The following is a 22,031-nucleotide window of genomic DNA, read 5'->3' on the forward strand; positions in this document are numbered from 1 at the left end:
AAAAGACTGTGGAAACAACAAACAGTTTTATAAATATAAACGATAATGATTGTGTCTATGGATTTTATTCTTGTATTCTTCATTCTTTGGTGATTCCATCTTTCATTCTCTCTGTTAACTTTCTTTTTGGCCTAATATTAGAGTCCATTAAGATTTGGTATTGTTAACCAGTTATACTGCTGAACTACCCAGTAGTTGTAACTGTTAAATTTAAACAGTGTGATCCTAATAATTACCTATCTTTATCAGGACAGAGAAACCTACTTTTCAGGTCACTCATTTTCAAGACTTTTGTTTTAAGCAAAGAGAAAGTTAATATATTGAGTAAGCCTAGCTAGAACACATGTGAGAAGGGCTCGTTTTGTACTTTCTGGTGACTATTAGACTGTTCTCAAAATTACAGATGCGTTTTAATACTGGTGAAGAAATGTCAAAATTACAGCAACATTTTTTTTCCTGGTTTACATTCTCTTGTGAAACAGCAGCATTTCTTAAAAGTTTTTTTTCTTCTTTTACTTTCCCTCCATTATTACATTCTCATGTCTGTTTATGTTTGCAGAGATTAAATACAGACAAAAATCTGGAGATAAAAGGTTATTGATGGCGACAGCAGAAATGTTAAAAATCGTTAGATATTTTTTGGATCAAGTTTTCTTTTGATAATATTGTCAAACTGGTTTAAAATAATATACAGAAAAATTTTTTGGTGTTATCAAAGTATTCTTGGTTACTTTTTTAAGTGTTATAATGATAATTACATGAAAGGAAATGTAAGTAGAAAAGCCTGTATCCAAAGACTTTTACCCTTCAACAGAAGGTCATAATAATGGCCTATACTTTAAAAAAAACAAGAACTGAGTATAAAGAGATAACTTTTTAAAATTTCAAGTTAGGAATCTCAATTTAGGATTGGTGAAAATCCATAAGTCACTTGTTTGACTGTAGTGTTAGTTTAAATGGTATGAAATTTATTGAGAAGGGGGGTGTCTTTTTCTGTAATTTTGTTTGCCGTTCAAATTCTAGACCTTTGTCTGGAGGATTGTTTGTGTGTGTGTTTAAGAAACCGTTGAGAGTGCCCCCTCTAGCGTCTGTGATATATTCTTAAAACATCTGTGTCAGAAGTTTTCAGAATTAAAAAGCTGTTTTTTTCCTTTCAAATCTGGACATAAATTTTTATTTTTATTTTTAGCACGGAAGAATTGTTTTTTTAAAAAAGGTCACTGGAATTATGGGTAGGGCATAGATTGAGGGCAGTAGAAAACATGAGAAAGGAAGGATCAAAATGCCATTTCTACCTTTTTAGAAATAGTTATTTTTAAATGACCTGGAATAAGGCCAAACCATACAGTGTTGTTTTTAGTTTACGTTTGTTTCTGAATTAATTGAAGCTTAAAATACTTCGTTTTGGAATTCTTTATGCCATCAGATCTCATCTTGGGGGGGGTTCTTTGCAGTTTCTGAAAGCAACAGCTTCATTGGAAGATAGCTTTTTTCTGGGGAGGGGAGTAGAAGACAGGGTCTCGTTCTCTGTCGCCTCAACCTCCTGGGCTCATGCAGTCCTCCCACCTCAGTGTCCTGAGAAGCTGGGACCACAGGTAGATGCTACCACGCCTGGCAAATTTTTGTATTTTTTGTAGTGACGGAGTTTTGCCATGTTGGCCAGGCTGTTAAGTGAACTTCTAGACTCAAGTGATCCACCTGCCTCATCCTCCCAAAGTGCTGGGGTTTACAGGTAGGAGCCACTGCACCTGGCCTGGAAAATAACTTTAAAATAGATCTGGATTCTTCGTGTAAGCGTTCTGTTATTTTTTTGTTTTATATTTGCCATATCCTTCTGTGGATATACTTAATAACTGTATTGTGAGTATGTGCTGATGGCTCCCATTGTTTTTCAACCAAAGAAATGAGATTCTTAGATTATTGGCTCTCTGCCACCTCTCCCTCTAAACACAGCGCTCACACAAGCCTTCAGCTAAGAATCTTGTGAAGGGTTACGGAAACAGAACCTTTCTTATTTGACCCATGGGCCTTTGTCGGTTGAACAAGGAAAGTAGTGTTCTGAAAGCTACAACATTTATGAAGGCTCTGGTAAAAATATTTCATGTATATGGACTGGAGATTAACTTCTTTCATCTTGTTCTCCAACAAATTAAACGATGCAAAGAGATTTCAAGTGCATTCTTGGTAATGAAATGCTTGGGTGAATTATAATCCTAATTGCCATTGTTCATTTTCGCAGCTGCATTTTGACACTTTTAACTGCCTAAGCCATGCATTCTTCAGCCACCAGGATAAACAAAAGCATTCTGAAATTCATCTTTTTGTGGCATCTTAAATTGTGAATCTGTTATTGGCTGCCTTAGTTTTATTTTGGTTCCATGGTTAATAAAATTAGGAGGAAACTTATTCTTCTACATTTATACATAAAACTGTTGTAATAGAACCATTACTGGATTTTAACGAAAATGTATTCCTTAGTGGTCTTAACATTTTTAAGTGGGGGTGGGCATTGGAGATCATGAATTTATTTTAGTCCTGGGGAAGGAATTTGTATTTATTTTATCACATTAATTGGTATCTTAGGAGGCAGTTTTCTCCAAGATTTGAAAGAAAATAATAGGATTTTGCTTTTCTTCCATAGAAGAACAGTGTCCTGAATTTAAATCTGAAAGCCAGATTGATTCAGTTTTTTGGCAAGTCACACTTATATGCATAATGGTTCCTTTAAAATTTGACCCAAACCTGTTTGTTGGTCTGTTCTTTAAACATGAAGACATTGAAGTGTTTGCAATAAATTTGAAATTTATATTTAAGAGATTTGAGTGCCAATTTCAACCAAACCTTCCTTATTCTAAAAATAGAACTTTTTGATGACTGAAAAACCATATAGCAAAAGTGGGGTATATGTATGTAATAGTTACCAAATTCTGATTTTTCACTATTTCTAAGACTTAATGCTAAGTGGAAGAATTGAATTACTATATTCACAGACACCTGTTATAACAATTGTTTGGTAATAATTGGAGCTTTCGATGTCAAATGAATACTACTACAGGATGTCACAGTTTTGCAGTATTTCTTTATTCTCAAAATGTCTTTGAATCCTTAAATTCATATAAGCATGAGAAATTCCATTTTGACGACCAAACATTTTGCCATCTCATATCTTAATCTTATTTTTTCCAAAGTAAATTCTTTCATATAAAAATATTACGTGATGTTTTGAAATTCTCCTAATAGATGGTTATTTTATATATATTACCTTTTGTGTTTTGGAGACAGGGTCTTGCTCTGCTGCTCAGGCTGGAGTACAGTGGGTGGTCATGGCTCCCTGAAGCCTTGACCTCCTGGGATCAAGCAATCTTCCCACCTCAGCCTCCCTAGTAGCTGGGACTACAGGTGCACGCCAACACATCTGGCTAATTTTTAATTTTTTCTTTTTGTTTTTAGAGACCAGGTTTCACTGTTGTTGCCCAGGCTGGTGTTGGTTATTATATTTAATATAATAATAGCTAACATTTACTGAGTACTTCCTGTATGTCAGACACTGTGCTAAATAAACGCCATTTGCTGTGCTAGCCTTTGAGGTAGTATGCTTATTTATTCCCATTTTATGGTTGAGGAAACTGAGATTAAGATAATTAAAATAATTTTGCCAAAGGTCACATAGTAAGTGACTGGAATCAGATCTTTCTGACTCCTGAGGCCCAGATCATTGCCGAAATCCTAAGGGAAAGTTAAGTGTGCATCATACAATCTCCTGATGGAATATTATGCAGCCAGTAAAAGTGAGGGTTACAGTGAATATATGACATAGAAGTGCACATGACAGAGTAAACGAAAAAAGACTAAGAGATTATAGTTCAACATTTATAGTGGTTCTAAACATCTGTAGGTATCTTTGATTTATTCTTTTTAAAAAATGTGATATAGATACTGTTTAGCTGTTACATAATTTTGCCTAATTTATAGGATTTCTATAAGCAGGAAACATAAGCTTGCATTGCATGTAAACCAGATCTGGTCAAGAAACTGACAACTTAGTTTTATAATAGACTCTAGCATGTTCATTTTTTTTTTTTTAATTTGACCCTCAGCCATTTTTTACTGGACTTATGCCAGCTCTAATGCAGTCTCTCATCTGTATTCTTGAAGACTAATGGAATAGTAAAATCTGCTTAAAGATAACTTAAGTGTGTTACATAGTGTCCTTGGGGTAGCTTGTGCACAAAAGATGTTTTCTCTCCCACCCTGTTGAGGTAGCTCATTAAGACACCCCGTAGTGTCATTATTAAGTTTTCATGTGTTTCTCAGTTTTGATGCTAATCTTTGTGCGTATGTGCGTGCGTTTTTTTCCTCTGCAGCACCAATGTGGTTATGAATTATTCAGAGATCGAGTCTAAGGTTCGAGAGGCAACGAACGATGATCCTTGGGGACCTTCTGGGCAACTCATGGGAGAGATTGCCAAGTAAGTGATAATTTGACTCAGCAGTGCAGAAAAAAATCAAAGTATCTTAACACAGAAATGTGAAATTTGCTTTCAGATTTAAACTGTTTGGCTGCCAGAACATAAATTTTGCATAATCATTCAGATAGTAATGTAGAAAGTTTCAATAGTAATATGGAAAGTTTTATGCAGTCCATTTCCCTTAAAAATTTGGCTCAAAAAAGAAACCCACAATGTATCTTTTTCAATTAAGTTTTGAGATAATGCTGTAGCTCACCATGTAAAATTTTGACAAATACATATAAAATAACTTGAAGTGCAAGTTAGAAAAATTTTTTTCTGTGAACATCTGGGACACCGTACCAGTGAATGAAGAGCTTGCAAAATATGATATTAATTAAATTATTAATTGCAAAGTATTGATTAATTAGCAGGACTTACATATGTGCCAGATAGTGTATAAAACATAGCGAAAACATTTTCAAGGAAGTACATAATCTTCTAAATTTTTTGAATTATGTTTATTAATTTTTAAAAACGCTTCGGGGAAACACCAAATTAGAACAAGTCTGCCATCTACTGTCAAAATTAATATATTGCAGACTCTTAAAGAAAATGATTCTTTTTTCAGGGCTACATTTATGTATGAACAATTTCCAGAACTTATGAACATGCTTTGGTCACGAATGTTAAAAGACAACAAAAAGAATTGGAGAAGAGTTTATAAGGTATGAAAACAAATCTGCTTTAATTGCTTGACATGTTGAAAACACATACTGGAAATTTAAAGTGTATATACATAGGTGGTTTTAAAGTATATTAAATCCTAGAATAGAATAATCGAAAGAAGTAGATTTGTTATTTGTGTTCTATTTTCTAGTCATCATGAACAACTGTTCTGAATGAGAAATTCTTAATACTTCTAAATGTTGACTATTTCTTAAAATTTTTCCTACTAAAATGTTTATGCATGTCAAAAATAATGCATCTATAGTAGTGTGCATGTTTAGTGTATGAGCAGTTAAGATGAATACTACAGTCTGAATGGTTTGTCATCTACGTAGACATTTACCTAATTTATGGTAGTATTCTCACAGTGTTCTGTATCACAAATGTTCAAAATGTAATTCTAATTTTAAATTTGTGAATATGAACTTTTTATCAGATTCCTTTTGTTCTGATCTCATATAATGCAGAATTCTATAGTAATATAGTCGTCTGTGCTTCTATACCTACCATATTTTCTTACTTCTTCAGAATGTTTTTCTTTGCTATCCAAAATGACATAATTTGGCTTTTAGGATTGAAAATCTATGTGTTAGTTTCATGTTTTTTTATGTTATTCTTTCTGAAAACATTCAGTGTCATTCCCTTAGGTTGCATGGTAGGTGTGATGAAATAATTGAAATATTGTAAATTAAATTTGCTTTTAGTTTTTTGTTTTCTTTTTAATTCTTGAGTAAACTCCTTTTTTAAAGAATATAGTCATATATACCACATAAGGACATTTTAGTCAGTGATGGTCTGCTTATTTGACAGTGGTCCCATTGGATTATAATACTCTATTTTTTCTGTACTCTTTCTATGTTTAGATACAAAAATACTCAGCATTGTGTTACAGCTGCCTATAGTAGTCATTACAGTAACAATGTTGCACAGGTTTGTAGCCGAGGAGCAATAGGTTGTCCCATAGATCCTCAGTGTGTAGCAGGCCATACCATCTAGGTTTGTGTAAGTACGCTCTGTGATATTAGTACAGTGACGAAATTTCCTAATGGCACATTACACGAACATATCCCCATCGTTAAGTGACACATGGCTGTAAATTACTGGTAGGAGGAGGTTTTGTGTCCCTCAGTTTTACCAGCCTAACTAGATTTGTTTTGTTTTTGCTGCCCCCTCCTCTCTGCCTAACTAGATTTTCATATACCTAATCAAGTGAGGTTTGTTCCAAGCAATGTTAAGTTCAAAATGTACAATTTATTATATAGTATATTCACAAAGTTTTGTAGGAGTAACTACTATCTAATTCCAGAACATTTTTGTCACCCTATAAAGAAACCCTATACCCATTAGCAGTCATTCTAAATTTACATTTTAACAAAATTTACTTTGGGGCTAGGGGTTGGTTGTTGGTTGGTTGTTTTTGAGACAGTCTGGCTTTGTCACCCAAGCCAGAATGCAGTGGCGTGACCTTGGCTGACTGCAGTGGTGACCTCCTGGGCTCAAGAGATCCTCCTGCCTCAATCCCCTAAGTACCTGGGACTACAGGCGTGTGCCTCAATCAATACCCAGCTATTTTTTTTTTTTTTTTTTTTTTGTAAAGACATCTCACTATTTTGCAAAATTTTCTACAGGTTTTATTATCGTCATTATTATTATTATTATTTGGTAACAACTTTTTTTTTTTTGGAGACAGTCTCTCTGTCGCCGAGGCTGGAGTGCAGTGGTGCGGGCTCAGCTCACTGCAACCTCCACCTTCTGGGTTCAAGTGATTTTTGTGCCTCATCCACCTGAGTAGCTGGGATTACAGGCGTGGGCCACTGTGCCCAGCTAATTTTTGTATTTTTAGTAGGGACGAGGTTTCACCATGTTGCCCAGTCTGGTCTCAAATTCCTGACCTCAAGTCATCCGCCCACCTTGGCCTCCCAGAAAGTGCTGGGGTTACAGGCATGAGCCACTGAGCCTGGCCACAACCTTTTAAAACAAAAGCCACATAATTAACCTCAAAATTAAATTTTATCTGGGGAAAATACTATAGGATTGCTTAATTACCAAATAATTTCTGGCAATTCAGTTCCATAATGCTCAGATAAAAGTAAAAACTGAGTCAGCTTTCTAAAACCTTATTGTCTATTTATATCATACATTCAGATATTTTGAACAACAGAGTTTAAGTCTTTGACACATAGTATCCAGATGATTTATAATTATTTACTATGCTTAATATAAGAGGAATTTCAAATTGATTATGTAAGTTCTAGATTATGTGTTTAGAGTCTAATGTAAGAAAACCTCACCACCAGCATGAAGATTCTTTATTTGCTATGTTAGAATTATTTTTTTTAACCATTCACCAAAGCTCTACTGACTTTATTTCATTAAATCATTTAGTGCTTTGTATTTTTACAGTCGTTGCTGCTCCTAGCTTACCTCATAAGGAATGGATCAGAGCGTGTTGTTACAAGTGCCAGAGAACACATTTATGATTTACGATCCCTGGAAAATTACCACTTTGTAGGTGAGCAATAGAAAAACCTTATAAGCAAATTAAAACAGTAGTTGGAGTTGTCAGTCACCTGAACCAGCTTAGAAGCTTCTCTGCTCTAATTAGAATGTGACTGTTGCTGGTTGTGTGACGAGTGCAGAATCCAAGACGCGGGGCCCTAGAGTATTAATTAGTGAAGACAAGAACTTGCAGAAAAGACTGGCTAATAACAACAGAACCAACACAACATGAGTGTTCGGGTTTATATTAAAATATGCACTGGAGACTGGTCCCCTGTGGTGTCCATAAAGGAATAGCTTTAATCATATGGGAAGAAAAGGTTAGAGCTCCAAAACACACACATCTGTTTGAAGCTGGGTTTTTTTTCCCTCCCACCAAATAATATTTACTGTGCAAAGGCAGCAAGGCCACAGTGTGTTTTGAATGTGAAAGAGGCTGGAAAATGAAGCACATTTCATTTTGTAGCATACCCCAGTTGTAAGCACTTTAAAAATTCAGTTTTTGAGCTACACTAAAACCTGATAATTAGTGTTCCAGACTTGTACTGGAGAAACCAAGACATTTGTATGCTTTTCAGTTATTAACATGCTAAAGTGATTCTTCCTTTGGTTTGTTTTCTTAAAATATGGTAGAAAAACACAATAGCACTTATGGATATGTCTATTTTGTGTGGTCATCATCAGTAATCCTTTTTAGTGAATCTTTAATTGACCTTGCATAGTACCGTTATCTGTGGTCCTTTTTAGTTCATCTTCACATGCTCTTATAAGCCAAAATTCCATTTTAGAACTTATAATTTGCTGAGGAGGAAATGACAAAGTTAAATAGCACAACTTGCTTCTTTTTATTGTTTTTTAAATATTGAAGTTGGTTTCTTATGTTGAAGTTTTTGTGTCTGTTTTTTTATCTTAAAGAGCTTGATACATATTAAGTGAATTCTTAGGTTTTGCTTCTCTCTTACCATCCTCTTAGATGAGCATGGCAAGGATCAAGGTATAAATATTCGACAGAAGGTGAAGGAATTGGTTGAATTTGCCCAGGATGACGATAGACTTCGTGAAGAGCGAAAGAAAGCAAAGAAGAACAAAGACAAGTATGTTGGGGTTTCCTCAGACAGTGTTGGAGGATTCAGATACAGTGAGTATCAAAGACAAGCTGACACCTAAGCATCAGCTTAACTTCTTGAGTATATTTTAAGAATCAGTGAAATACCAAAGACCAAAATGCTAATTTTCTTTTCTAGGAATACATAGAATACTAAAATACACACAGTACTAATTTTGGCTTCTACGATCACATGAGTCTTCCTAGTTTTTAACTTGTGGGTTTGGCAATAGGATTTTAACCGTTAATGGCTATTTAAATGACTGCGTACTTTGTGGTGACATACAGAGATTAAAACAGATGTATACCCTTCCCTCTTAGGATTACCATTCTTTTAAAAAGAAGGGGGAAGAAAGTTTCTATAACTTAGATTTTAGAGTATAAAAATATAAAGTTTGATCAGGAGATTCATCTTTCTAATTTGAAACCCCAATCTAGCTGTATTTTTGGCCCAAACCAGATAAGCTTCCTGTCAGTCATTCCAGCCTCAGTCTCTCTTTCCTTATTTAAGCATTGCATAATTTGACATATAAAAGATGACTGACAGTACTCTCAGATTTTCATCTAGGCCTATTGCTTTGTTTATTCTTCCCAATACATTTAAGAGCAGCTAGAACATTCATCTTTCATGTTTATTTTTAATGTAATAATGTAGTTTCTCTAAAATAGGGCATAGGTGCTTGAAGCAGATACACAAAATCAGAACTGTCTTTCACGGCATGTCCCTTTGGACTTGTTCTGTCTTCTGTGAGCTCTGACAATCTCTTGGTCATTTTGTGTGTATGCAGACAGGCCAGTGCTGTGTATCTTAGCAGCTGTTCACTGAGGCTCTCCAGCTCCTCCCAACCATATATGTTTATATTTGGATTATATTGAGGTCTCGTATCTCCTTCAGTGGAACCAAGTAAAAATCTTAACATATAAAATACACTTACTAATTTGTTCCTCTGCTTTCCGCTCTCAAAAAATACTGCATTTAGTTAGCTGTTTAAGGATGTTTCTAACAGCAGAAAAATTCCCTTTTTTATATTGAAACATCATATGCAAGTCAGGTTTTTCTTTTTCTTTCTTTTTTTTTTGACAGGGCTAATTCATAGGCAGTGCCACCAGAGTCAGCCACAAGTCAGTTTTTGAATTGGGCAAAAGTATTTCTCCTAAAGCGTATAAATAATGTTTTGGAGTTTCTATTTGGGGAAGTCTGAAGTTTTTGGATTATTTACCCAAGTAGTAATTTTATTCTTTAGCTTTTTGAAAGTAGTTATAGCAACTTAATGTGTTTTTAATAGAAATTGCTATTTGAAACTTATTTCCACACTATTCTTGCTTGTATCTTTCTTTTTGCCAGTATGATATATAATTATATCAGCTAAACTTAGAAAATTGAATACGTTTTCAAACTCAAGTCACAATGCACTTAACTGCAGTATCTGTATTAAAGGTAGAGTTGGATATCCTGTGTGTTTGCATCACATTCTTTTGCTAAGTTATTGTTCATGGTTTATATTATTCAGACTTAACTAATCACTATTAGCAGTTTTGTGTTTTTTCTTTTCTTTTTTTTTCTTTTTGAGATGGAGTCTCGCTCTGTCGTCCAGGCTGGAATGCAGTGGCACCATTTCAGCTCACTGCAAGCTCTGCCTCCCAGGTTCACACCATTCTCCTGCCTCAGCCTCCCCAGTAGCTGGGATTACAGGCACCCACCACCACGCCTAGCTAATTTTTTGTATTTTTAGTAGAGATGGGGTTTCACCATGTTGGCCAGGATGGTCTCGATCTCCTGACCTTGTGATCCGCCCGCCTCAGCCTCCCAAAGTGCTGGGATTATAGGCGTGAGCAACTGTGCCTGGCCTGTCTTCCTTCCTTCTTTCCTTCCTTCCTTCCTTCCTTCCTTCCCTCCCTCCCTCCCTCCCTCCCTTTCTTTATTCTCGATCTGTCACCCAGGCTGGAGTGCAGTGGTGCAATCTCAGCTCACTGCAACCTCCGCCTCCCAGGTTCAAGTGATTCTCCTGCCTCATCCTCCTGAGAAGCTGGGACTACAGGCGGGAGCCACCATGCCTTGCCAATTTTTGTATTTTTGGTAGAGACAGGGTTTCGCCATGTCAGCCAGGCTGGTCTCAAACTCCTGACTTCAAGTGATCCGCCCACCTCAGCCTCCCAAAGTGCTGGGATTAGAGGCGTGAGCCACCATGTCCGGCCAGTTTTGTGTTTTTTCATTCTGACATTAGATAATGTCTTGCCAGTATCCAATATCTTTAGCACTAATTCAGTATGATACTGACCATGCTAATCAGTTTGGTTTTCATCCACTTCCATTTTTTGCGCAAATGTGTTTCTTTCCAAAGTCTAGTTCATCACACTGTTGTTGAAATGTACATACACATGGTTGGGAAATCACTTATTTTTAAAAAATCATCCTGTTTTAAATTTTGTCTAGAAAACTTCATTTTGTCGTGTTTTCTTTAAGTTGGTGGTCACTTCCAGATTCAGTAAATATGTTAAAATCCTTAAACACTTACAGAAAATTTTAGCCTTGCAATTTTAGCAGGCAATTCAGCAGAATGATTTTGTTCCATCTCCAAAGGCTGTGTATCATATCCTTTTAGATCCTATAAGCAAAAGTTCAACACAAAAGCTTCATTAGCCCCTTTTCAGTTATTTTGTTGTTCCTCATTGTCCTTCTTTTCTTCCAACCTGCCTTAATTTTGAATGTTTTCTTTTTTTAAAAAACCTCACGTGCTCTCTGTACCTTCTACTCTTGCTTCTTAAGTTGAATTTGGACATGGAAATAAAAGAATTTCATTTTGTGTCCGTAATTCCTATGTCTCCTTCAGGGCCCTAAGGGCAAGGACTAAAACAAATCTTGACATTTTGGGTTTTTTGTTTACTGCCAGCATCTATTCTCTGCATTCGCAAATTCACACAGAGGCTCTAGGTTTTGCCAGTCTCTGCATATGTTTGGAATGGATGTTTGAATTGGTTGACACTGTTCTGAACTACTGTTTGAGCATACTTCCTGATTCTAGCGTGTGTAGTTTTTGGTAGTTAGAGTAATCCTTTCTTTGTACAGTAATGACGGAATGCTTTCCCATCCTTTGAAAATTCATTGAATTATTATTTTAGTTTGATACTGAGGAATGACAGTTATTGAGACCGTTTAGCTTACTGGGACATGTGGCATTCAGAGTGGAGTTCCCTCAGATTGTATTTTTTAAGACACTGTTGCTATCCAATACTTTTCTGAAAATTGGGAAACCATTAAGGGACAGGAATAAAATGTATTAAGTGGCTTTTGTAAAAACAGAAAGATTTTCATTTCTCTTTTGCTTATATAGCTTGTGTTGGTTTTGTGTTTTCCACTGCTCCTTTCAGTAGCCTTTAAGAATTTCCTGATATGCCGTGCTGTGCATTAAGGTTGTGTAAGTATTCATAAACAAAAGCTTTTGAATCTGCATTCCTGCCACTTAATGACTGGCATTACATGCTATGCCTTGCTGTAATTGTGTTGATTCAGCACTGTGGGAGCTTTCTGTTTTCCTTTGAAAATGATTTTATTATGAGGAAAAGCCTGAGAAATAAGGACTTGTAGATACCTTTTGAATTTAATGTCCTTAGAGTTGCTTGTTTTTTAATGCTCTATATAGGTGAAAGATATGATCCTGAGCCCAAATCAAAATGGGATGAGGAGTGGGATAAAAACAAGAGTGCTTTTCCATTCAGTGATAAATTAGGTGAGCTGAGTGATAAAATTGGAAGCACAATTGATGACACCATCAGCAAGTTCCGGAGGAAAGATAGAGAAGACTCTCCAGAAAGATGCAGGTATTTTAACACTTTGTCTCCCAGGTCTCTTAGAAAGAGTCCTAAATTTATGCCACTGGGTTTTTGGGTTTTTGTTGGTTTTGTTTGGGGTATTAACATTATCTGAAATTGGGCCTTTTTTTTTTTTTAAAATAGACTTCATTTGTTTTTAGAGCAATTTAAGCTCACAGAAAAATTGTGCATAAAGTACAGAGAGTTGCCATATGCCCATTTCCCCTTCATAACAGGTTCTGTGAACATCTTGCATTACTATGGTGCATTTGTTGACAATTGAAAAGTCAGTATTGATACACTTATTAACTAAAGTCTGTAGTTTACATTGGGGTTTCCTATATTGTACACTTCTATGGGTTTTGACAAATGCATAATATTTCTCATTACTGTGTCTTATAGAATAGTTTCACTGCCCTAAATATGCCCTGTGCAGAAATGTGGAACAAGTCTTAAATGTGCAAGTCATCCTTGCACAGGGGGCTTGCTAATCTTCCCTGTATTGTTCTGGTTTTAGTGTGTGTGCTGTCGAAGCAAGCACTGTGTAACTATTTTTAAGATGCTAGGTTATACACTACTTGCAATTAGTATTGACATACTTTCCATGTTGCCAGTGTCTACTTATTTTTGAAGTTGATCCTGTGTATTTTTATTCAGGCTGGTAGTCTTCTCTTGGATATTTTTCCCCGGTAAAAACTTGTGTAGATTATTTTGCATTTGGACCTTAGATGATCCAGGGACCTAAGATGTTGAGGGATAATGAAGTTTATATATTAAGTTTAATTAAACATAAGTTAAAGGATTTGAAATTTAGTGATTCCTTGACATTTCATTATGATTCTGTGTCAGTGTGTACCAGAAAAACAATCCAAATGGATTTTGAACTGGTTTTTGAGAGCAGATCTGTATTTTTATAAACTACATTTTCTGATGATAGGGCATTCGTATTTCATTTTACATGGAACAATACTTTGAACTTTGCAGCAGTCCCTTTTGTTCTTACCTACCAATATAGTTATAAACCAATTTTTCTGACAATATAAAGGGTAATGCATATAGCACTTAATTTACAAAGCAAATTTTACTTTGTAAATTTGACCCTTATCATTTGTGCCTCACAATATCTACTAGAGTAGCATAAGAATTTTGCCTTTATTGTTTATAAGTAAAACCTAAGATCCAGTCACACTGTGTGGAATTGCCTAAGTAACACAGTTAGTGATGGAACCAAGCCTTCAAGTGAGTTCTCGTAACTAAATACCATCTCTTTTTTTTTACCTTGTGCCAAAAATCTTAATAATTCAGAATTAGGGATCATTAAAAAGAGGCCCAAACAAAAATACAATCTAATTAGTGTATTTTTAGGATATTTTCCTATCTTTTAAATCCCTGGAATGTCTCTTCAGGAAATACCAACAGAATAATGACCATAATTTCAATAATGTTTTCCAAACCAAGCCAAAACTTATACAGGCCACAAAAACATTAATGAAGAAAACAACTCCATATATTTGAAATGGGCACCATTTCCCTCCCAATGTTTAGTGTTTATAATTATCATATGCATACTTTTTCAGTATAAAAAAGCTAGATATATAGTTGTAAAATAGTTTTATTCAAAGTGCTAAAAATAAGTTCTGGCTCTTCAAAGATCACATTCCAGTTTTTCAAACAGTCTTGAAAAAGAGACATTCCAGGGCAGGCTCAGTTCCATCACTAACTGTGTTACTTTAGTCAGGTCCACACAGTCTGATTGGGTCTTAGATTTTACTTATAAACAATAAGGCTGTGTAGGCTGGTTAGAAATCTGTGTGGGTTCTGTATTGTTACTTTCTCTCCTTTGCCCTTCTATCCTTAGTTTTTTTCTTTCTTTGTCTCCCTTCTTTTATTTCTGTTTCTCCCATGATTTTTATTTTTTATGTTGCCTCTAAGACAGGATGTCCTAGAGCTTCTAAATCTTTAATGAGTATTTAGGTTTAAAAGAGTGAAAATGCAGGGAACATGATTTATCATGATAATGATAGGACACACCAGGAACTTTTGATCTTAAAGTATGTGTGAAAGAAGAGTAGATTTTTTGACAAAGTTGCATGTGACCTCAATCTCAATGGCACGTCACCTGAATTTCATACTTACTGGTTCATTATTACATTCAGGAATTCTTGAACATTGATCAGATATGGAGCTTCCATTTATTTCATTGTGTGCTAGTCAGATTTATATTTTCAACTTGTAAACAAATTATTTTGCACTGAAATAAAATTGGGCACCAAAAAAGTAAGAAATTTCAGTTTTACTTATAGGACTGATGGGAATCTTCAGGTCATTTGTTGTTGAGAAATTAGTAAGGGCTTTTGAATGCATATCAGAACTTGTAGGTTCCTATTTAACCTCTTTGCTCTGTGTGGGAAGTCATTCTTGTTGATCTTTGATTTATACAAGTTCCAAGTTGGTTTATATTTAAGTACAAGTTGCTGTGGTTCAGTCTGAGGTAAATTGTATCAGCAGTAGTCATAGTTTAAAGGAGAATTTTAAATATTATATTCCAGGATATTTATAAATTAAACCACCTGCTCTAAAATTAAGTAGTATAGGTAATGGAACATGTTTCAAGTAATTTTTTTCTCTCTTTCTGTCTCCTACTTACATCATAAAAAAACCCAATGACTTGTTCCTGGAGAACAGATTAGGGCTGATATTTTCATTCCTAGCATATGGAAAACCCAGCTTTTACTTTTTAGTTTTTAAAATCTTTTTCACTATTAAAGAAAAAGGAAAGAAAATTTTTTTGAATGTGGCTGAAGGATAATTATCTTTAAAATATTTTAAATATAGTTGTTTTCTATAAAGCATTTTCCATAGTTATGTAAAAGTTTGATCTCCTGATACCATAGTAAAATAGCACAGTTGTAAAGTGCATTCCCTTATATTTTCATGCATTTACAGATAAGAGTTTAATTATTTGAATTAAGACGTATGACTTTTTTTGGCATCCATTGAAATTTTAATATTATGTACATATATTAGTCTTTGAGAGTTGATGCAGAATTGTGTTATAAAAGTGGAACTATAGCTATTTGCACACAATCCATGTCAAGAAAATAATCATCAAATTCAAGTGTTTGAACTCTCAGGGTCTTATCATGGATTCTGATACCATATCCTGCTATTTTATTTTTAAATTAAGCTTAAATCTGTAATAAACAAAAACTTGAGTTATTTTGACATTTTTTATTTATGCACATTTATGTAAATACTTTTTTGTAGCAGTGTTTTAGACTTATATAGGATATTCTCTGTGTTCCCACTTCCCCTCCCCAGCACACACATATCATTATTCAGACAGCTTAGATAACATTCTGTTGATCCCTGTCAAATAGTCAAAGTTTGAAATTTTGGAGTTACTGCATTTGAAATTCTTTAGCTCAAATCACTAAGGGACCCATTTTAAAATAATCCCATCTTATTATTTTGCTTCATTTTTAATATCTTTTAGCGACAGCGATGAGGAAAAGAAAGCGAGAAGAGGCAGATCTCCCAAAGGTGAATTCAAAGATGAAGAGGAGACTGTGACGACAAAGCATATTCATATCACACAGGCCACAGAGACCACCACAACCAGACACAAGCGCACAGCAAATCCTTCCAAAACCATTGATCTTGGAGCAGCAGCACATTACACAGGGGACAAAGCAAGTCCAGATCAGAATGCTTCAACCCACACACCTCAGTCTTCAGTTAAGGTGGGAATGGCGGTAGTTTACACATTATACATGGTTTTATTTTTATAAACCGCTCTTAGAATTTCTGCATTAGTAGGCTTGGGCATTTCTAGGCAATCATATTAATTATATTATCTGGCATGTATTACCCAGAGACATTAATAATAAGAAGTCTCTTTGAGGGAAGAAACCTGTCCAATTGCTGAATAATTGTCTGGGTACTTTCTATGAAAGTAGATATGGCACTTTTGGTACATTTGGGGAAGGTTGTGAATCAGAATGTAGTGCATCTGTTCCCTTCTAGACAACACTGGTTACCAACCACAAGTAGATTCACTAAAGAAAACATTGGAAGTATTTGGAAGTTTTAAGAAATGACAAACGAGGGAGTAAGAAGAGATATATAGGAGCAAGTTATCTCATTTAATGTAGAAACACTGCCTATAAAAGGGAGGTGTGTTTGCCTCACAGTCATTACTGATTGGCACCAGAGGAAGCACTGCCTCTTGTACCATCTTCGTTTTTATTTACCATAGACATGAAATCCACCTGCTAGGCCAAACCCTAGTCTTTTCAGCAGAAATCTGCCAAAGGGGGAGATTTGCCTCAAAAGACTAAATTATTGTTTTTATCACTTTCCCCCACTACTGTTTCCCCAGTTTGTGTCTTTGCAAGAGAAATAACTACAAGCTGGGAAAAACAATTTTCTAATGTATCCAGCAAATTGTAGGTGACTCTAAAAATAAAACCAGGCCTACTTAGTTGCAATAACAAATACCATGTCCGCTTTTGCCAGATATCTGTATAATTTTTTTAATAATAGATTGAGACTTTTATCACGTATCTTAAAGGATTTTAAATAAGTTTGTAGTATAGCCTGAATATATGACACTGTGCAATAAATATTTTATATTTGTAGTACAAGCTTCTTTTTTGTTTTCATTTACCCTTCTCCCCCACCAAAATGTCTAGAAGGTTGAAGTTACTCAACTCATTTGAATCTCTTTTTAAAAGTGTTTTGGAATCACAGTATATAGTACTTTAATCTTCCAAGTTCAGATCAACATGCCTAGGATCTTAGTGTTTCCCCATTGCCTAATAATTGAGTTCTAATTTAGCATGTATGTATCGAACATACAGGACATAGGTATTTTGGTATCAGGGTGCTTATTAGCTCTGTGGAGAAGACAAAAATAGTATTACAGGTATAGGCCTCACAGTTTAGTTTGGGAACTAAATATGAAACAGATTCCAGAATATATCAGATAACATAGAATTACACTAACTTGTGTGATACACAAACAATAAGTATTGCTAAGATTCATAGAAATTTAGAGCTGTTTAGGATCTTGACCTCTAATCCAGTGGATCTCAAGCCTTGGAATTATCTAGAGAGCTTTCTTGTAAACAGGCCAAGGTCTTGGCCTTTTTATTTTATACCTGGGCAATTATGACTCAATATATTGTATGGGACTGGTACATATGCTAGGGTATTTTTTTTTTTTTTTAAATGAACTGATACATAGCATTAAGATTTGAGTGGGATCTGGCACCCGTTTTCCACCGTGAAATGCAGTCAGAAAAGTGAGGTAGGAAACAAAGTGTCGATGTTAAGAGACTTTTCACTGCTGGGAATGGAGTTACTTAAAGGTGCTCACTGCCTCTCCATAAGGATTCAGGGTCAGTACTCTTTCTCCAGAAAACCCTACCCTTATTAAGCTAATTACAGGTATTTATGTCTAAATTGAGAATTAGAGATGGATAGAGCTGATTTTAGAAAAACAATCTTTTCTAAGCTCCTGAGTTATGTGTGTGTTTTCAGACTTCAGTGCCTAGCAGCAAGTCATCTGGTGACCTTGTTGATCTGTTTGATGGCACCAGCCCGTCAGCAGGTAAGCTTCTACATGGGCCTTTTCTTTTTGGTAACCTTGGTTCGAGAGTCATTTTTTAAAATGCCAAATAAAAGATAGATTGAAAAATGAAATTATTTATTTGCATTGGGTTCATTTTTTATGTGAAATTAGTCTTGAGCATTACTTGGAATTATTGTGTTGTTACTTTTGCTTATCTTTTTATATGTACACCCATTTCTCTAAGTTATCCCTAATTTATACCTTTTTCTGACTGACCCTTAGACTAGCAAAACTTTATTTGTGGTCAATACTTATTGGTGGTTAGTAATAGTATCCTCAATTCATTATCATACTTACATTTTAATGACTCCTCATAACCTGATGTAGTGCATCTTCCCTAATTAATAATAAATAATATTTCAAGGCATCATGTACTTTTCTGAAATTTTTCGTCAAAGATTTTGGAATCTGTAGTTTCCATTTTTACTTTTTTAAGATTAACTTGGAGAAACAAAAAAATTGCATTTAAGCTGTTGCCTTTACTTTCTTTATAAGCAAAATGTACTGCTCTGCACATTTTACCATCTTTCCCTAAATTTTAATTGCGGCTGCCTTGGGCATGCCTAGAGATCGTTTAACTTTTTATTCTTTTAATTCAACAAATATTTGTTGAACCAGACACTGATCTGAGTGCTTGTAAATGTTAAAACAGAGTAGTTGTTCTCATGCAAAGGTCAAGTGGAGAAAATAATTATTAATCAGTTACAAATAGTTATCTAGTGATAAACAATGGCAAGTGCTTCAGTCAGAGGAATGACATTCTCTGAAAGTATGTAACTACCAAACATATTTAAAGAGGGCGGCTAGGCGCGGTGACTCAAGCCTGTAATCCCAGCACTTTGGGAGGCCGAGGCGGGTGGATCACCTGAGATCAGAGTTCAAGACCAGTCTGGCCAACATGGTGAAACCCATCTCTACTAAAAATACAAAAATTAGCCGGGCATGTGGCAGGCACCTGTAATCCCAGCTACTTGGAAGGCTGAGGCAGGAGAATTGCTTGAACCCGGGAGGCGGATGTTGCAGTGAGCAGAGATCGCGCCATTGCATTCCAGCCTGGGTGACAACCGCGAAAAGCTCCATCTCAAAAAAAAAAAAAAAAAAAAAGAGGGATACAGCAAAAGAACTGTTTACCTTTAATTCTCATAGATGGGAAATCATCAATCCCATCTATGGTTTGGGATTTCTTCAGTTTTATTTCTAGTGTGTGCTAGATTTTGAGTCATTCCTGATCAGTTATTTTCAAGAAAATTGGTATTTTTAGGGTTGCATTGGATGATTATGGAGTTTTAATGAACTATTGTGTGACATGTCAGAACAGCTTAACAAATACAACTTCTGTTTAAAGACAGTCTTTTCCAAGCCTAAGTTCATTTCGCATTAAAATGTAGACAGTAAGATTGGAGTATGACTAATGTGCAAAGTAAATTTATTATTCCCAGTTGTGTGTAATGATTTTTCAAAGCCGAATTGTGGCTCTGCACAGTGGCTCACACCTGTAATCCCAGCACTTTGGGAGACTGAGGCAGGCAGATCGCCTGAGGTCAGGAGTTTGAGACCAGCATGGCCTACGTGGTGAAATCCTGTCTCTACTAAAACTACAAAAATTAGCTGGGCGTGGTGATGGGCACCTGTAATCCCAGCTACTCAGGAGACTAAGGCAGGAGAATCGCTTGAACCTGGGAGGTGGAGTTTGCAGTGAGCTGAGATCACGCCACTGCATTTCAGCTAGGGCGACAGAGCAAGACTCTGTCTCAAAAAAAAAAAAAAAAAAAAAAACAACTTTAAATTAACATTTAAGTGTAAGTCTATGATGGAAATTACTTTTCATTGATAGTTTAGTATAATTAATATAATATAAAGCCCCCTGTTATTTCCTCCTCCTCACATACTATGTTAAAATTATTGGATTAGGCATGAACTTTGTTCAAGCAATTCTCCTGCCTCAGCCTCTCGAGTAGCTGGGTTTACAGTCACCTGCCACCGTGCCTGGCTAATTTTTGTATATTTAGTAGCATTTCACCGTGTTGGCCAGGCTGGTCTCGAACTCCTGACCTCAGATGATCTGCCTGCCTCAGCCTCCCGAAGTGCTGAGATTACAGGCGTGAGCCACTGCACCCGGCCCAGATATCTAGTTGACCCCTCCCCTCCCCTCCCATCCCCACAACCTCTGCCTCCCAGGTTCAAGCGATTCTCCTGCCTCAGCCTCCTGAGTAGCTGGAATTACAGGCATGCGCCACCACGCCTGGCTGATTTTTGTATTTTTAGTAGAGACAGGGTTTCTCCATATTGGCCAGCCTAGTCTCGAACTCCTGACCTCAGGTGATCCACCTGTTTCAGCCTCCCAAAGTGCTGGGATTACAGGCATGAGCCCCTGCGCCCGGCTGGCCTACTTTCTGAAATTCTTCAATTCCCTTTCCCTTTTTTCTGTAACTGCCAACTGTTCTTAAAATTATTCTTTAAACTTGATTGGACTGTAATGCCCAAGGTTACAGACAGCTACATTAGTCATTTAACAATTTATGTGATATATTTTTATATGTTTAAGATTTGAACTGTAGAATTAACTGGTAGTTAGCATGTAGTCATATAATACAGATATAGTGTCACAGAATATCAACTATTTTGGACTTCCTGGTGTGAAATATTTAAAGGGCCCCTTTCATGCATCTGTAGAAAGTTTTAATGGAGCAATCAGAGAAGAATTAACTAGGAAGGTCAGATGGGTGGATATAACTTTTCCTCCCTGACATCAAGATTGCTTTGAACAGAGAGAATTATTAAATACCAACATGCTTCCTTTACTTGGCAAGGAACCTTTGAGTGGTTTTTCTTCTCTAGTGCAAACAGTAGTTTGACTAATTAAATAGAAGTAGCAATTAATATTAATATAGTAACTGAGAAAGTTTGAAATCTAGAAGGTTTCTTGCCTTTATTTTGTCTTAATAAAAAGCAACTAATAAGATTAATATTAGAAGGATTTTTAAAAATTAAAGTTATCTCCTATTTGAAACCGTATGTTTAACCAGTTTGTGCAGGTCCCTCTTAAATCACTACATAAATTTAGTTACTCCCAATCTCTATTTAAATATTTTAATAATATCTTTTAAATTGAATTCAGCAGTGAAAGGAAATTGGACATTAAATCTTTAGCACTTACACATGAGAAGGTATAAGAATCTACCATATTAACATTGGTATTTGGTATGTCATTTGGGTGTCATTTACCAGATGTGCCCATATTTATAATAGTACCATCATGCGAGTAATGTGGGCACTAACTGTAAAGCTAAGCAGATATGGCATCTGTACCACTCACCAGATAAATATATCCTCTGAGAAAATGCTTAGATTTTCCTGTGTGTGTCTGTGTGTGTGATTACATGTTCTTAGCATTCTCAAAAGTATATATGGTAAAATCATTGTAGAATATCTTACCAAGTTTAAAAATATATATGTAAAACCTATCAAGATTTACTTGAGACTATCTTATATCTCAATAAATGTCCCATTGTGGTGATATTTTTTAAAAATCTGTACTCAAATAGTGTTTCAGTGGCTTTTACATAAAGTACCTTTCTAAGTAAACATTTTAAGAAATGAAAAATAATTTAAAGTATAGTCATGGACTGCATAGTATGTGACCATGGTTCCATATACAATACTATATTTCTACCATACCTTTCTTATGTTTAGATGTATGAACACTTTCTATTGTGTTATAGTTGCCTACAGTATCCAGTATAGTGACATGATGTACAGATTTGAAATCAAGGAGTGATAGGCTATACCTTGTAACCTAGGTATG

At 35.5% G+C, this 22,031-nt stretch overlaps 1 protein-coding gene across 3 annotated transcripts in view; it reads left to right on the forward strand.

Annotated features, from left to right (window-relative positions):
* CLINT1 (clathrin interactor 1) overlaps positions 1 to 22,031 on the forward strand; it is a 72,094-nt gene that overhangs the window by 36,184 nt on the left and 13,879 nt on the right. For all 3 annotated transcript variants that reach the window (XM_011966694.1, XM_011966696.1, XM_011966695.1), the window contains exons 2-8: positions 4,365 to 4,469; positions 5,080 to 5,176; positions 7,581 to 7,689; positions 8,650 to 8,814; positions 12,423 to 12,600; positions 16,088 to 16,334; positions 18,136 to 18,205. In XM_011966694.1, coding sequence (XP_011822084.1) covers positions 4,365 to 4,469; positions 5,080 to 5,176; positions 7,581 to 7,689; positions 8,650 to 8,814; positions 12,423 to 12,600; positions 16,088 to 16,334; positions 18,136 to 18,205 — 971 coding nt within the window. The remainder of the gene's footprint in view (positions 1 to 4,364; positions 4,470 to 5,079; positions 5,177 to 7,580; positions 7,690 to 8,649; positions 8,815 to 12,422; positions 12,601 to 16,087; positions 16,335 to 18,135; positions 18,206 to 22,031) is intronic.

Source organism: Mandrillus leucophaeus, unplaced genomic scaffold, assembly GCF_000951045.1.
Source record: "Mandrillus leucophaeus isolate KB7577 unplaced genomic scaffold, Mleu.le_1.0 Scaffold77, whole genome shotgun sequence".
Classification (NCBI taxonomy): Eukaryota; Metazoa; Chordata; class Mammalia; order Primates; family Cercopithecidae; genus Mandrillus; species Mandrillus leucophaeus.